Source organism: Gekko japonicus, unplaced genomic scaffold (genome assembly GCF_001447785.1).
Source record: "Gekko japonicus isolate JY-2015 unplaced genomic scaffold, Gekko_japonicus_V1.1 scaffold114, whole genome shotgun sequence".
Lineage (NCBI taxonomy): Eukaryota > Metazoa > Chordata > Lepidosauria > Squamata > Gekkonidae > Gekko > Gekko japonicus.
In genome coordinates, this window is record NW_015173125.1 from 130,559 (window position 1) to 149,028 (window position 18,470).

At 41.7% G+C, this 18,470-nt stretch overlaps 1 protein-coding gene across 1 annotated transcript in view; it reads right to left on the reverse strand.

Moving 5' to 3' along the window:
• The window catches only part of UTRN (utrophin), a gene marked incomplete at its 3' end in the record, with an annotated part of 245,001 nt that overhangs the window by 126,676 nt on the left and 99,855 nt on the right, over window positions 1–18,470 (reverse strand). The window contains exons 4-8 of the mRNA XM_015421983.1: window positions 17,366–17,443; window positions 10,894–10,986; window positions 9,304–9,476; window positions 6,681–6,796; window positions 5,884–6,043 (exon numbers count right to left, since the gene is read on the reverse strand). Of these exons, the coding sequence (XP_015277469.1) occupies window positions 5,884–6,043; window positions 6,681–6,796; window positions 9,304–9,476; window positions 10,894–10,986; window positions 17,366–17,443 (620 nt within the window). The remainder of the gene's footprint in view (window positions 1–5,883; window positions 6,044–6,680; window positions 6,797–9,303; window positions 9,477–10,893; window positions 10,987–17,365; window positions 17,444–18,470) is intronic.

An 18,470-nucleotide genomic window follows, 5' to 3' on the forward strand; every position in this document is an offset into this window, starting at 1 on the left:
TCTTTCCCTCCCTCCCCAGGGGACGAGGAGGGGGAGGAGCCACAGCCAATGGAGGGAAGAGAGGCTTTGCTCTGTAGCTCCTGTATGATTTAGAGAGCCTGGCAAAGCAAGCTGTGACACAGAAGGAAGCAGGAGAGTGGGAGAAGGAAGCAGATGAGAGCCAATTGCTTGTGGGCTGGATCCGAGCCCTGTGGGGGTTAGATCTGGCCCACAGGCCACATGTTTGACACTCCTGCTGACCAATTAAATATACATTAAAAACCAGTACATTTAAGAACAGTACACACAGACATACACAAACACAAGCAATTGAAAACAAACAAGCAGGAAGGTCAGTAAGAAGACAGTGATCAAGAGTGACAGACAAATCTCCTTGGAGATGGGATTCCATTAATTTTGGTGCCACAGTTGAGAAGGCCCTTTCTCTGGTTGCCACCTGTCTAGCCTCAGATGGCACTGGCACCCAAAGCAGGGCTCCTGAACATGAATTAACAGACAGGTAGGTTCATATAGAAGTGGGCAGTTTTTAAGTTTTATAGGTTCCAGGCCATTTAAGGCTTTAAACGTTAATGTCAGCACCTTGAATTGATCCCAGAAGAAGCCTGGAAGCCAGTGCAGATGGGCAAGACTAGAGTGATATGATCCCTACAGCGGACTCCAAACAGCTCACTGAAAGATTCCATAGCATCTGTACTTTTTAGATACTCTTCAATGGCAGACCCACATAGAGTGGATTCAGAAATTTAATCTAGGTGTTATCAGGCATGTACCACAGTAGCAAGATCTTTCGTAGTCAGGAAAGGCTGAGGCTGGTGGAAGGCACTCTTGGCTACCATTGCAACCTGTCTATCCAACTGGAGGACCAACTCAGCAGCAGCTCACACTGTGAACCTGCTCTTATAGGAGGAACACAACCCCATCCAGTACAGGGAACTCCTTAAACCCACGGTCAGGCCTTCTGTCCAACAGTAGCACCTCCACCTTGCCAGGATTAAGCTTCAGTTTCCTGGCCCTCCCAGCCCAAAGCTGCCGCCAGACATCAATTCTAAGATTCCACAACCTCACTGGGATTCAGTGGAAGTATGAGATAGGCCGAATGTCATCTACATACTGGTGACAACTCATTCCAAGTCTTCAGATGACCTCTCCCAGCAGTTTCATGTAGATATCGAAAAACATGGGCGACACAAGCAACATCAGCTTATTTTGATGTAAGTATATGGCAAAGCCTGGCAAAGCAAGCTGTGACACAGAAGGAAGCAGGAGAGTGACACACAGAAGCTGTGACACAGAAGGAAGCAGTCGAGTCCGACTCTAGGGTTGCGGTGCTCATCTCCGTTTCAAAGCCGAAGAGTCAGCGCTGTCTGAAGACGTTTCCGTGGTCATGTGGCTGGCATGACTAAACACCAAGGCGCACGGAACACTGTTACCTTCCCACCGAAGTGGTACCTATTTATCTACTTGCAATTTCTTGCTTTCGAACTTGCATCGAAACAGATGTCTGTAAACCACAAGCATTTGGCCTACTTCCAAATGGTATCTGCACATGGAAGTCTTGTGTGAAGCAAAAGCCATTATCTGAAGAAAACTAGGCATCTCAGGAAGACTTTGGACATTCAGGTCATGGAAGAAACAGGAAGAATAAGCGAGCTCATGCATCACACCTATTATAACACCCAAAACAGGGACCTGCATCTGAACTTTTGCACATCTCTCTGTGGCAAAGATATAAGGCTCCACTTAAGACACTAAATTGATTTTAAAAAAAAAGCATGACCTAATTATGTATGCTTCCCCTAATAGCCTGAAGCTGCCTCAGTAACTAACTAGAAAATAACTAGTTAGAACAGGGGTGTCAAACATGCAGCCCGGGGGCGGAATCAGGTCCTTGGAGGGCTGCAATCTGGCCCACAAGGCCCAGGCTGTTTCCTGCTTCCTTTTCCAGTTCTGCTGCTGATGCTACATCACAGTTGAACATAAGAACATAATAGAAGCCAATGTTCGAAACAGATGTCTGTAAACCACAAGCATTTGGCCTACTTCCAAATGGTATCTGCACATGGAAGTCTTGTGTGAAGCAAAAGCCGTTATCTGAAGAAAACTAGGCATCTCAGGAAGACTTTGGACATTCAGGTCATGGAAGAAACAGGAAGAATAAGCGAGCTCATGCATCACACCTATTATAACACCCAAAACAGGGACCTGCATCTGAACTTTTGCACATCTCTCTGTGGCAAAGATATAAGGCTCCACTTAAGACACTAAATTGATTTTAAAAAAAAAGCATGACCTAATTATGTATGCTTCCCCTAATAGCCTGAAGCTGCCTCAGTAACTAACTAGAAAATAACCAGTTAGAACAGGGGTGTCAAACATGCAGCCCGGGGGCGGAATCAGGTCCTTGGAGGGCTGCAATCTGGCCCACAAGGCCCAGGCTGTTGCCTGCTTCCTTTTCCAGTTCTGCTGCTGATGCTACATCACAGTTGAACATAAGAACATAATAGAAGCCAATGTTGGATCAGGCCAATGGCCCATCCTGTCCAACGCTATGTCACACAGTGGCCAAAAATACCAGGTGCCATCAGGAGGTAAAGGAGTGGGGCCAGGACACTAGAAGCCCTCCCACTGTTGCCCTCCCCCAAGCACTAAGAATACAGTGCATCACTTGCCCCAGACTGAGAGATCCTATCTATACCTTGTGGCTAATAGCCTCTGATGGACCTCTGCTCCATATGTTTATCTAATTCCCTCTTGAAGCCGTCCATGAAATTACCAGATTCTCTCAATCACCCAGGAGAGATAGATAGGCAAGCCTCTCCTGGGTGATTGAGTGAGTATGGTAAAGCACTGGCTGAGGCTCCTGTCCCACCCCCTCCCAGGGGGAGGGAACCAGCCATAGGTCACTTCCCGGCCAGGCTGCCTCAATCGTATACAGGAGACAAAGGGGAACCTTTCTTTCCTTCCACTGGCTGAGGCTCCTCCCTGAAGGGAGGCAGGGAGGGAGGGAATAAGGGAGAGCTTGCTTTAGGGAGGGAGGGAATAAGAGAGAGCTTGCTTTGCTGGGCTGCCTCAATCGCACAGCAGAAATACCAGACACCTTTACGACCAACACAGTTTTGTTCAAGGTATGAGCTTTTGTGTGCCTTGCTACAGTGTGTGTATTCTGTTGGGCTACTTATGCTGTGTTTGTGTTTTGTTAGGCTCCTTATGCCAAGGCTGTCCTGGGTGCAACTGGATTCCCTCGCCCTTTTCACTGTGTCCATGCCCTCATGATCCAGTCTTTCTCAGTAAGAAAGCAATGTGAAAGTTAATTGCGTTTGTCTGTGTCCTTTATAAAGTTCACCCCCTCCCAGGGGGAGGGAACCAGCCATAGGTCACTTCCCAGCCAGGCTGCCTCAATCGTATACAGGAGACAAAGGGGAACCTTTCTTTCCTTCCACTGGCTGAGGCTCCTCCCTGAAGGGAGGCAGGGAGGGAGGGAATAAGAGAGAGCTTGCTTTGCTGGGCTGCCTCAATCGCACAGCAGAAATACCAGACACCTTTACGACCAACACAGTTTTGTTCAAGGTATGAGCTTTTGTGTGCCTTGCTACAGTGTGTGTATTCTGTTGGGCTACTTATGCTGTGTTTGTGTTTTGTTAGGCTCCTTATGCCAAGGCTGTCCTGGGTGCAACTGGATTCCCTCGCCCTTTTCACTGTGTCCATGCCCTCATGATCCAGTCTTTCTCAGTAAGAAAGCAATGTGAAAGTTAATTGTGTTTGTCTGTGTCCTTTATAAAGTTTATATGTCCGCTACCTGGCATTACATTCTATGACACACATGGCCCGGGCCAACAAGGTCTCATGTCCGATCCGGCCCTCGTAACAAATGAGTTAGACACCCCCGAGTTAGAAGCTGTTAACCTACATATGTAAGAGCCGTGAACATACAAAGAGAAGTGTAATTCGTGCAAGTTGCATATTTTCTCAATAGATCATACACAGAGGATCAATTCAACTTTTATTATTGATTTGATTATATGCATTGTATTTTTTTATTTGATTATATGCATTGATTTTATTATATGCATTGTATTTTTAAAGGAGGCTGTAAATGTGCTGGCAGTTCTGGGTCCTGAATGCAGGAGTGTGTAATCTGGGTAGCAAATTGTTTCTACAAGCATACCTCCCCCATACAGCCCCATACACAAAAAAATAAAAACCGAGGATTGGAGGTGGAGGGAGTCAGCCTCAGAAATTAGCCCTGGTCACGTATGTACCTACTTAATCCCGGAAAACACAGAGCAATGCATAAGCATTAGTTCAGGGTCCTAAGTGGAGATTTTGTCCTATCTTATCCTATTGGTTTTCTCTCTGGGAAGTTATTAGGAGGAATAAGCCACTCTTCAGTAAGGAAAGAATCTTAAGGAGATGGCAGAAATGTGTATTGAAAGCCCAATTCCGCCCCCAACACATACACACACCACTTGCATTCTCTGATATGCATTCTATGGGTTCAGTTACTTCTTTCCTTCAGTTACAAACCCAAAGCGTATTCAACCTTCATTCACAAATGAAGGAATCTCTTGGAGCACACATTCACGGATTCTAAATGCCCCATCCCCACAATGCCATGGTGTTTAGCACCCATACATTTAAGTTTTGCTTTTCATTAGCTCATTTTCTTAATTCATTAGCACCATAAGGATATAATACTTCTGTACCATGTTAGAAATTGTCTGGCTAGCTTTCACAGCTGTTAATGATCTTACAATCTCAAGTAAATTAGCAGTGCCTGTCACATCAGACATGTTTACACAGCTAAAAATGAAAATGGCTTCCACTCAAAATAAGCTTCCAGTATTATGAAACTGCTTAACCAGATACTTGAAAAACTAATGAATCTATTTTGTATAAGTATTAAAAACTAAGGAAATATTGCATAGCTACTTTTGCTTGCATTTATAAAAACAAACTCAAAAATTCTACTTACATTAAAAAGTTAGCCTGTGTGGCCTTTACTTTTACACTATAGAAATGTGTTCTACAAAGTGTTGCAAAAAAAACACTGAACCGAACTTTTCCTGGAGAAACTCTGTGATGCCATACAATATTTTTATGCAACAGAACAAAACACATTTTAAAATCACTTCAGATGTGTCTTTTCATCAGTTCTATTCTGTAAAGAGACTTCAGCTGTAAAAATATCCTGCCCTTTCTAAGTATCCTGGCCCCACTGCTGGACCTCCTGATGGCACCTAGTATTTTTGGCCACTGTGTGACAGAGTGTTGGACTGGATGGGCCATTGGCCTGATCCAACAGTGGCTTCTCTTATGTAACAGGTCCAGCTTCCGGATGCCTGCCTGTAGTATGCAGCATCAAACCTGATACATGCACAAACTCAGGTCTCTGACAAGTACTTGGCAAAATGTCCAATCAGACACTTGAAATATTAATTTGTGTACACTCTCAGCCAGAGGTGAGACATTTGTTTGTGACATTAAAACCTTAGCTTATAGTTTGTCTCACCATGAAAGACAATCATATTACGAGCAACCACAGTTACTGCAATAAAAGTCGAGGATATATAAAACCATATACCTAAAGGGAACCACTCCTCAATACAGGAACAATAAGTAATTAGACTGAAAGTCTGGTGCAATATGGAAGTCTTGGATATCAATTCTGAATATGCCCATTTACTTTACAAATCAAGATGAAACTGGCAATAGGAAGCACCGGCACTTATACAGTTAGAATCCTCTAACTGCACAAGTTCATACAGCTATCTTAATACTGGCTTTGCCAAGATACAATTAATTTATTTTTTCCAGGAGAAATCTTTGAATGCCACCTAATATTTCACAAGAGAACCAGCCGGAAATGGGAAGGCATTAGCACACAGCACCTGCATGTCACCTTCTTCACATTCTTTTTTGTATTTTCTTGGAAGAGTCTCAACTTCCCTAATGTCTTCCATGGTAACTTGCTGAGGAAGAACCTCAAACAAGGATGTCAAGTACATGATAATGGATTTCTTGTCAGGAAGTTGTACAGCAACATCTGAAAAATAAATGTTTATTGGATGTTCTTATAAGTGATTATCGCAAAATCATGCCCAGCGCACAGAACTACTTTTACTTATTCCGTTACATTTATGTTGAAAATACCTTGCATCACCAATATCTATAAATATCTATAAATGTTCTAGTGGGCTGCTGTGTTATGTGTCATCTTCACCAACAACTTACAGTTATCAGTGCGGACCTAACACATTTTTCTACTAATGAAAATGTAGACATAAACTCCCCTCCCACCATAACATTATTTCAGAATATTGTTTTATCACCTTTGATTGATACTTGAGGAATTTAGAAGAGAAGACTTTTTTTCACTACTTGAATCAGCTTATCACAGATTAGTTAGTATCATTAAGACGATTAGGGAAATTCTATCAGCTAGTTACAAAACCTCACAGATTATGATGAGTTCACATAAATAACATGCTATATGCTTTTTCAAAGATCCTAAATTATCTGGATGCACTGTAATAGAATACTGGAATCCTACTTACATAGAAAAGCAATCTCAGATAGTACCATGTATAAATGCTGGTATCATATGTACACAACTACTAGGTAGCTAAAAATAAAGCAAATAGTGTAATATGAATACTCCACTGCATAGTATTATACTGTACCTTCAGGATCTAATAATTTTTCTATCCCCAGATGATTTTTAGCTATGTTGAAGACATGCTCTAGTCTTTCAATAGGGGGCATTTTAGTTACTTTATCCCAGCTAAATAGCTCAGGCCTGAAAAAAAAGAACATGGAAATAAAATAAGAAGCAAGTTCATAAACCTAGTAATTACAACCACAACAAAAATTGTTTCAATAGTACTTGGAATGCTCAAAGTGATTTACACACATCATAAGGACGTAAAACCAGCCCTGCTGGATGATGTGCCAGTCCATCTAGTCCAGCATCCTGTTTCACACAGTGGCTAACAAGTTGTCCTGAAGCAAATATGCCAACAAGCACAGAGGCCAAAGCCTTCCCTTGATGCTATCTTTTAGCACTAATATTCAGAAGCTTACTGCCTATGAATAAGTTTTCCTTTAGTCACTTATGGCTAGTAGCCATCCTCCATCGATCTGTGAATTCCCTTCTAAAACCACCTCTGCTCATGGCCATATGTGTTCCACCATCCATTAGCACTGAATTCCAGAATACAATTATTCGCTGAGTAAAGTGCTTCCTTTAGTCCATCCTGAATCTATTGCCATGAATTTTACAAGGTGCCTGAGTTCTAATATTATGGGAAAAGGAGAAAAAAATATTTCTATCCACTTTCTCTGTACCATACATAATTTTATAAGCTTCTATCATGTCGCTCCTTAGTCATTTTTTTCTAAACTGAAAAGTCAGACGCTTCAACCTTTTCTCACTTGAAAGGTGCTCCAATACCCTAACCATATTGACTTCCTTCTCCTGAACTTTTTCCAATTCTGTAATACCTTTTTTGGGAGACCAGAACTTTACACAGTATTTGAAATGAGGCTGTTACGGAGCAGAGGCATTACAGTGTTGGCTATTTTCAATCCCTTTCCTAATAATCATTAATAATCCTTATGGCAGAGACCCACAAGATAGGTTAGTAGTATTATCACTCCATTATACCTGAGGGACTGAGAGAGTGTCTAATGCCACCCTAATGAGTGCATGGTCGAACAAGAATCTGAACCAGAGACATCCCACACAATGGCTTAGAACAAGTATACCAGATCATTATGTAGCAGTAAAAAAGGGCAAGAGTCCACTAGCACCTTAAAGACTAACAAAATTTGTGGCAGGGTGAGCAGTAACTCATGAAACATACCCTGCCACTGATTTTGCTACTCTTCAAGGTACTACTGGACTCTTGCTCTTTCCTACTGCTACAGACAGACTAACAAGGCTACCCATCTTGATCAGATACATTCTGTGTCACTAATGCCAAATATCTTAAATACATGAGGATCTGCGTGAGGAGAAATGAACTATGCAGGCTCTGGTTAACCCTCTTCTCAAAAGAAAACCATGAGAAAACAGAGATTTTTTGTAAGCCAAATGTTTTTATCATGAGGTTTCAAAAAGCAGAGCAGATCATCTACATATCTACCTATTCCTACAGCAACGTTAAACATATCAGATTAAGAATTGAGAGATGTATCAAAGGCAGAAGGACAGGGTAACAAGTTATTCTAATTATTGTTGAACAAAATACCATTTTCAAGAGTGGCATACAATGAATTAGAACTTATACACCACAGTCAGAGAATTCTGCAACAGTGATCTTTGTCCCATTGCAGTTTGAAGAACCCCTGGAAACCTCCCCCCCCAAAAATTCACTGGACACTCAGGAATAGTGTAGGATACCATGTACACAAAAGGGTAGAAATATTCTCCCATACCCACAGTCCAAGCTCTTCTCCAAATCAAAGAGTTCATAAAAGGAGTTGAGAAATAAAATGCCTGCCAATTTCCCCCTTCTCATTGCAACACCCACATTTTATACCATAATGTTCCTGAGCACCCCTTGGATGTCAGGAGGAAGTTTTCTGGGTACAGGGGGCAGTAGTGAAAAGAGAAGGCAGCAAAGGTACCTTCCACAATTTGCTATGCTAACAATACAACCCAAGAACCTTTATCCAGATAAACTAATTGTGACCAAATGTCAAAGAAAACCTTAGCCAGCTATGAGTTACTTGTTGCACTGGTTTCAATGGCAGCCAGTCATGACAATGTTGAGCTGGAATGAGCATATGTGCTTTTCCCACAAACAACAATATTAGTTTTATCATCAGAAGTTTCATTGCTTCAGTTAACATAATATTACTGTACTAAACTTGAAACAAAGCAAGAAAGAAATTATTTACCTTTACTTTTAATTTGTATATATGAACTCTTGGGGTATTAGTATTCATCTCAGGTTTAGTTAAGATTCTAGAAATTCTCTTACTTTTTCCTATGCATTTTTAAACAAAAGCCATTATTACCACTGTACAAGAAAAATCCATCTCTCTCTCTCTCTAATATATGCCAAGTGGGCTTTAGAACAATTTCAAATATTTTTATTTACTGAAAAATGGGAGTAGGAACAAAAGGCTTCATGCTCAAAGAAAATATTTCTTTGGCAACTTTCCTTCTATTATAATTTGTTACTGCCATTTAAAACAAAAGCAAAAACTTCACATTAAGCAATGTTCATCCCTCTGACAGGAAGACTCTGAAAACATTTATTTCACTAACGATGCAGTATTTTACAAGTATCCACTTACCTGTGTCTATGGATCACAGCATTGAAGGCAAGTCCATCTGACCAGCTTGTGGTAAAGTTCAAAACATTGACCTGGCTATAAGGCCTAGTAGACTGTCTCACCCAGCTCAATAGGATTTTTTCACTGTTTGTTTGCTGCAAGTCTGACATGATATCTTTCATTACATCTTTGACCTGAAAGGAACACACACAAAAGGCCTTCAAGTATATATATAAAACAGTGGCCTAAAATATAAACATGTACATGATTTAGGCAGGCTCTTCAAATAGAATCGACCAAGCCTATGCACTCCAGCGAACAACTCCTCATGCTTTCCCGCTGTGTCTAAACCCACTTGAGAGACCTGTCTGTCCCCATCTGCAGTGTACCCCTACTCTCCTTTGCTTTTAACTTGCCCCTTGGCATTATGCTGCTTTCCATCCTCCCCCTATTCCTCATAGCCACACATTTGGCTATCCAGCCTGTTCTTTCCAGTACCCTAGAAATTTATGATATGCCCATCCAATCTTTTCCTCTCCATCGAATCTTCCCCCTTTTACCACTCTTCTTTTCCTTTCTTCTTTTCCTTTCTTTTCACTCTTCTTTTCCTTTCTTTGGGGATACCATATACACATTCACAGGTGGGTTCTGCTTGCATTAGCAATGGATGGGTAATTAAGCCAAAGTAACCATTTCCACTAGAAATTGTTCCTTTTTCTTCACTGACTTACGGATTTGTGTGATTTTAACTTCATGATCTGCCTCCCCTCCTTGCTTCCCTGTTACTATACACAGCAAATATTAATAGATATTAATCTAGTTATAGAAGTCTTCATCTCTGCATCTTATATCATCCCAACGGCACACTTGTTTATATACAGATGTATGATCTGCCAAGCTACAGATAGACAGCCAGTTACATGAATTTCCTCCTTCCATACTTCTCTTGGGTGGCAGTAAAAGTATGCCATATACCATCAACTGTCTGGCCTGTTCAGGACCTCCTTTACTTGCGTGTGGGGAAGGGCAATCTACATTTTTTGTCTTTATTTTACTACTGTTGATTGAGCACAGCTGGACTTCTCTACCTCACATACCAGGATTAGGATGTCACCTTGGTTCAAGTCAACATAAACTTGCTTTGTGCTACAAAGATACAGCAGTTTTTAGGAACCATTCATCCCACTCTTCAAATAAAATATGCAATACTAAGAAATCAAACTTGATTGAGTTCACTGAAAGCATGACTAGAAAATGAAAGTTGAGATTCAAGGTCAGGATGATTTCTGATTTATTTATGAATTTACAGTCAAAGATGGGATCAAAAGCAATTATAAAAATAACCTCTTTGGTTATGTTCAAGCACTACTGTGCACACATCAGAGCTCTCTCTCTCTCTCTCTCTCTCTCTCTCTCTCTCTCTCTCTCTCTCTCTGTAGCTACAAGATATATGATCCACGTTATAGGCAGTTCCTAGGCTTTCAGGACTGGTTGATTGCATGGCACAAGAAAATTGCACTTGCCAAATTCACCATATGGCCCTTTAGGTTACAGCTATAACACAAATTCATTATTCATGCAAGACTGAAAGAAAGCACCAGACTCCCTTACCTGCCAGTGCAAAATTATGCTCCACAGTAAGCCAAGAGTCAGTTTGTGATTTCCATCAACAATGTCAGTTCCTCCTATGTTCACCAGCTCCACCTGATATTAAAAGATCCATGTCAAATACTGCTGCTTAACAATTTTTAGTCCACATTATCCCTTGCCCATCTAAAGTATTTGTTTTTTATATTATTTCAATTTTCAAGCAAATGGTATAGATCATAGAACTTAACATTTTAATTGTGTTGTCTAAATCATGCACGTCCCCAAGCAGACATTCAAATTACACTTGCAAATCAGTTTTCATGAAAACATTTAAACGCAAAAGAAAAATCATTATGGCCAGGTCCAGCAGGCCACAAAAACTGTTACCAAAGGAAACTAGAAATATAATTTTGGTGAGCAACATGAGGAAGCTTCCCATATACCTCAAAACTAGATAATGCCAAAGTCAATAGGGAACCCTTAGTGTACAAGTATAGCCACAAATAACACCCACCAAGGGAAGACCATCCACAATTCACAACTATATATGCTCAAAATCATATATTACATTCATTAAAGTACAAAGCAGCAACTGGAAGGAACTGAAGCTAGCAGCAACTCCTGGATACCAACACGTGGAAGGAGAACTGTGGGACTAGTACAAGTGTAATGGAGACAATCGAAACAGCTGACAGCTGCTATCTGCTGCTACTACCTTAGAAGTGGTGGAGTATTCAGCCATAACTAAATGGATGTTAATATTAGTAATTAATTACTCTAATCTGGTTTAGGTCTTTGTAGTAATTAATAAATTGATTGATTGTAGTTATTAAGTTAGGTGCTCTTATTGTGGAATTTGAATCGTTAAGGCCGCCTATATTAATTTGTATATAATACAGTGATTGCTTTTATTGAGTAAATTTAGTGATTAGGAAATAAAAGAAAATAAAAAGAAAATAAAAAATAACATAAAATAAACAAAAATAAATAATATAAAATCTTATTTAAATTGAGGGAAGGGGGTGGGTGGGTAGCGGCCTTTATTTATTTATTTACTGGCCGATAACTGGCTTCATTGGCAATCATCTGTTTATTTGTGGTAGGATAGCCTGTATATTGGTAGTAGTAGTATTGTGGTTGCACATTTTATTGTACCATCTAAATCAAGCACTATATTGAGTGCTTCTATTGCTCTGCTGGTGGTCTGAAGCTTGCAGAGACTGCCGAGGGCAGTGATACGGGCCAGGGAATTCTGGTGCTCCTGGGGAGAGGAAAGTATAGTGGTGGGAGCAGGCAGAGTTTTATGCGAAGAGGGCAAAGAAATGGGAAAGCTCAGCCCTCTCCCAGCCTGCGTCCCATCCCGAGGGATGTTGGCAGTGGGGCTAGGAATTATAACCCCTCTCCCTGGTGTTGTGTAACGCCAGGTCCGTAAATAATAAGATCATGGTCCTTAGGGACTTTTTGCAACAGCAGAATGTGGACCTGGTGTGCGTGACTGAGACCTGGGTGAGGGAGGGGGAGACAGTGGCTCTCTCCCAACCTGCCCCCCCTGGGTTTTTGGTCCTTCACCAATCTCAGACTAGGGGCCGGGGGGGAGGAGTGGCTCTATTCATCCGGGAGGCTTACTCCTTTAGGGTGCTTCCGACTCCGAGGATCACGGACATTGAGTGTGCTGGCCTGGTTAGGAAGACTGGGCACAGTTTGGCGATCTGGCTGATGTACCGACCGCCTAATGCACCGGCCAATAGCCTGCCGTCCCTCATGGAGGCCATAGCAGGCTGGGCACTGGAACTCCTTAGACTGATTGTCCTGGGTGATTTCAATGTCCATGCCGATGAAGCGACCTCCACTCAGGCAATGGATCTGGTGTCGTCCATGGCGGCCCTGGGACTCTCCCAACATGTAATGACCCCCACTCGGGGGGCGTGGCATGCTTGGCTGAGAGGAAAGCCGCGTCGCGGCTGAGCTCCCGGTGGAAAGCTGAAAATAGTATAAAGAAATTCCTTCTTCTGGAGATAAGATTGTCAAAAACCAAACGCTGAAGACCTGTAATCTTGACTGTGGTAAGAGAGAGAGGAAAAAGAGCGTCTGGAATTTGGCAGTAAGACAAGCAGATAATTAAGGAGTGGAGTGGGGGAGAATTATCATGGCCTCGTCTGACTCTGAAGTAGAAAGGGAGGTAATGAGGCCGAAGGACTTTCAACTAGAAGTTAGGAAGGCCGTTGAAACAGCCAAACAAAGCATTACCAAGGCTGTTACTAAGATTGTAGATGAAAAAATATCTAAATTAGCAGATGCCGTGGAGTCCATGGCAGAGACATTAAATTGTACGTGGAAAATGGCTCAGGCGAATGAGAAGAAAATTACTATGCTACAAAAACAGTCCAGACAACTGGAAAAGCATAATGATACAGCTGATGAAGCAGGAGCTCAGACGGCTAGAGAGACGGTGGCATCGAACTCAAGACAAAGCATCAAGAACATCTTATAGGACGTTTATGAAAGCCTATGAGATAGGCAGCCAAAGCCGCAAAGAAAGTTTTCCAAGCGCCGCCGATTGCGTCCGCTAGCTCTCGCCCAGCCCAATTATTTAGGATGATTCGGTCAATAACAGCTCTGCCACAGGGCAGACCAAATGCTAGAGAATTGGACATTGGCTGTGAGGCTTTTACGAGCTATTTCGCGGATAAAGACTTGGTGCTCCGCCACAACCTCCCCACCACACTTGATACAGTGAGTGAGCTTGAGGACCATTGCACGTCTTCGAATTCGATCCTGGATCACTTCAGCCCTCTCAGTCTGGAGGAAGTTACAGTTTACTCACAGCTGTGCGCCCAACCTCTTGCAGTCTTGACCCGTGCCCCTCCTGGCTAATTAAATCTGGCCATGAGGGGTTTCGAGGGGCCCTAAGTGAGATTATCAACAAATCCCTCTCTGAGGGGCAATTCCCAGGGCACTCAAGGAAGCGATGGTCTGCCCTCTCTTAAAAAAGCCATCTTTAGACCCGGCCGAATTGGCTATCAGCCAGTCTCCAATTTGCCCTATCTGGGCAAGTTGATCGAGAGGGTGGTGGCGATACAGCTGCAGGGTTTTCTGGATGACGCTTCTGTGTTAGAATCCTTCCAGTCTGGCTTCTGTCTGGGTCATGGGACGGAGACGGTGCTGGTCGCTCTGACTGACGACCTCTGGAGGCATCTGGATCGAGGTGGAACAGCGGTACTGTTGTTGTTAGATCTGTCAGCTGCGTTTGACACAGTCGACCACCAGTTACTAGTCCACCACCTCTCCGACGTAGGGATTAGGGGGACTGCCTTGCAATGGTTTGCTTTCTTTCTTCAAGGTCAGGGACAAGGGGTGGCGCTACGGGAACAACAGAAGGTGGTGTGCCTCAGGGGCTGTGCTGTCCCCGATGTTATTTAACATCTACATGCGCCCCCTTGCCCAGATTGCCTGGAGGTATGGGCTGGGATGTCACCAGTATGCCAATGACACCTAGCTCTATCTGATATTAGGTGGCCAGTCGGACTCCAGCCAAATGATCTGGATGGTGCTTTGCAGGCCGTGGCTGGGTGGCTCAGACTGAGTTGGCTGAAACTGAATCCAGCGAAGACGGAGGTCTTATGCCTGCGTCGGGGCGGTTCGGGGGTGGGGATCCCACTCCTGATCTTTGGGGGGGCTCAATGGTCCCTGCGCCAGAGGTTCGGAGTTTGGGAGTGCTCCTGGATCTCTCCCTTACCATGGAGGCCCAGGTAGCTACCACTGCCAAGTCGGCCTTTTATCATTTGAGGCTGATTAGGCAGTTGGTTCCCTTCCTTGACCGTGCTGACCTGGCTACAGTGATCCATGCGATGGTCACCTTGAGACTAGACTATTCTAACGCTCTCTACATGGGGATGCCTTTGTTGTGGATCCGGAAGCTGCAGCTAGTGCAGAATGCTACGGTCAGGCTGTTGATGGGTCTCTCTAGATAGGAGCACATCCAGCCTGTGCTGAGGACACTGTACTGGCTGCCAATAGCATACCGAATCTGCTTCAAAGTGCTGGTTCTTACCTTTAAAGCCCTATATGGCCGGGTCCAACATACCTACGGGACTGCCGTTCCCCGTATATACCCCAGAGAGCACTACGGTCTGGGTCTCAAAATCGGTTGACCCTCCCTGGCCTGAGGGAGGCCAGGCTAGCTGGTACTAGGGCTGGGACATTTTTGGTGGTGGCCTCTACCTGGTGGAACGAGCTCCCGGAGGAGATCAGGGTCCTGCAGGACCTCTCACAGTTCCGCAGAGCCTGCAAGACGGAGCTCTTTTGCCAGGCATACAATTAGGGGCCGCCGCCACTGCCCTAGTGCACAGTCAGTAATGTTAACATCGAGCAGCTGCCCTAAGAATGAGCGGAATAACATCTAAACACTTTATGTGGAATAACATCAAAGCACTTTGTTGGAAAGCACTTTATTTGTTTGATTTTTAGCTGCCGCCAGTATTCTGATATTTTGTAATGTTCTATTTTAAATGCTGTGTTTTAATTTTGTATTATTTATGTTTTTATTCTGTATTGTTATGTTTGTTTTTGGAAGCCGCCCTGAGCCTGCTTTGCGGGGAGGGTGGGGTATAAATTTGACTATAAATAAATAAATAAGATGGGTTAGTGGTCATAACCCAATAGAATGTATAGACACATATCCAACAGATTGCTCATAACAATTAAGATTATTTATAAAACGAATGTGTTCAAAACCAACGATAGGCTCCTCTGTAATTCCATACATAAATAGTGTCCATAGACCTCCAAACAGAAAGTAACTGCAGCAGAAGGCACCCACCATGGAAAGAATAACAGCTGTACATCTCTCCCAGGAATAAATCAAGACGTTTCTATCAAGACATTCTGTATAACTCACAACAGCAGAAAAATATTCCTGAAAACTGCCACCAGTACAGGGAGACTGTATCTTTAAAAACCAAGAAAAGGTACACACACACCCCCTCCCTGCTCAACACATCTCCCCATAAAACATTTTTGCTCTACAAAGATACAAAAGGAGTACTTTTACTTTACTTCCTGATCCAGAGAGATGAGGCTTCCAATCATTGCTGATGTCTACAAACAATGGTAGTCTACCAAAGTCCATCTCCTCTCCCTTTTCCACTTTCATAAATATAGTACATATAGCCCAACTTCCAACAGACATTTTCCAACAGATTTTCTCATATAGAAAACGTCTGCCCTGCCCTTCCCAATCATCATGCAGCATTACAGACGTGGGACTATTGAGCCCAAGGTTCACAGTACCTTGGGTATGAGGAAAGTTGTTCTGTATAGTCCATTGTTAAGTGCTCTTGTGCAAGCGCCACTTAATTGGACAGATGTAATACAACAGATATAGTGCTGTATTTGAACATAGAAGTCCCATATTCAAATCCTAGCCTGTCATGAATATCAAAATGCGGTCTTTAACTGTATGTTATCTTACAGCCTAACTTATCTCTCCAAGAGCCATTAAACAATTTACAAAAATGCTGCAGATATTAATGTTTTCAGTGGAGATAACCATGAACTCTCAGTATTAGAATTAATGGGAATGTTGACTGTAGCCTCGTATTTATTTAAATATAAATAAATATTTAAATATAAATAGCGATAAATATATAAATAATTAAAGCAAAATATTTATTTGTACAAATACACAGTAATTTCATGAAATTTTGGTATTCCCATTAAAAATATTCAACTTTTATTACAAATGAAACAGTGAAGTAGAAATGAACTGTGAACAGCTAAAAACTGTGAAACTTTTGGCCCTTTGAAAGCACTTTTCAAGCCAAAAGTGTTCACATGCAAACATTCAATACAGCCTGATTCACAGCAAATATTCTGATTCCAAGTATTAGGGAGGTAATCACGTCCACCGAAACATTTTCATTAGAAAGCTCATTAGTGCAGAGTTTCTACTATACATCATCTGCTTGAATATTTGGTCACCCTCAGCAACCTAGTCTTTAGCCCATTTATGTTAATAGTTCATGTTCAAAATTAAATATTTGCCAGCTCAAGAAAACATACTTATACAGTAGCCTAGATTCCTTCTACCACATTTTCTAACAAGTAAAATTAATTTCGACAGAAGAAAGTCACTTGCCTTTAACAACACTACAAAAGTGCGTGCATGTGTGTGCGTGCAGTATAAAAGTAGACAATATTCTTACTTAAATAACCACTACCATGAACTACAGGCTGCAAAGTTTATAGAAAGTCTCATCTTTGGGAATTCAGGAACAAGAAATACAGGTTCACTCTAATTATAAATGAACTATCATCACAATTACACCTAAGTCTGGGAATTAAGATGTAGGCGTGTTGAATTTTATTAATTCTTCCCAGCTTCCAAGTTTTCAGAATACAGTTGAACAGGCCATTATGCAGCTTATGTTTATAGTTACAGCAGCATCATTAGTTTTCAGGGAAATAAATCAATCAGCAGATCACAAGAACTTACACTGTTCTGATGTAAAAGCTGAAGCACTTTATTGACATTGTTCAGGGCATGGACTCTGGTAGATCCACGTTCTTTGATCTTTAAAAACAAAATATATGCTGTTAAATAATTTAAGAATAAGTAAAAATAAGTAGGTTGAGAATTTTGCTTTTATTGTACACTGTTTAACAATCAGCAGTCAAGAAACGAAGGTCAAAAGAATCCCCTACTGAATTTCTGAATATATATTCAAAAACAATCTAGTTGGCTACATATCCAATTATTTTGCCCAAGCCATATGAAAATAATTCTGCAACTACTGCAAATTCTGCAAGCTACTGCAACTGTTTTGTTTTTTTTAAGTAATCATTCTAACAGAAATATATGAAATTTAGCTAGACATGTTCTGTCACATTATTTTAAAACTCACTGTTATAATCAAGAGCCTGCTGCTAAAGACTACAGATACACCCATTGGGGTGGTCTGGCATTTTTTCATTGAAAAGTAAGGCTCACTCCCACATGTCATATCACAAATTGATTTGGCTAGTCTCCTCAATTCTGAAAGAGTACTGCCATGTGGCTGCTGTTTGAAACAAGTCCAAATATCCCTTAGGCATATGAAACTAAGTGGATGATTCTTTGGATCCTAACCAAGAAATTTCCTGTTGGTGTTAAGATGCCATTTTTTCATCATACTTACATATATTTCTTTTTAAGCATAGTTTACATCTACATATTAAAGGAACGAAAACCATGCTACATACAAATTGAGGAACTGTCCCTTACGAGTGCTTGCACAAGTGAATCTCTCCAGACAGTGTGAGACAGTTTGCCTTTTCAAAAGAGATTTTTTAAATGAAGGAACTACAGTATTTAGAAGGCAATCAAAGCCTAAATTAGTAAGAGACCAAATTATCACGCAGTCATGGAAATAGCTTCAAATGGACACCTGTTCTTGACAAACTTCCAGCTTCATTTTTCTTTATTCTTAGCAATATTATCCACATAGTCACACGTTTGTAGTATGGCATGCCCTAGATTTTCACATATTATTTCATAAGATCTTAGACAATGCCCTAATTTACACCATACTTTGTACAACCTACTTAAATTTATGGGTTTG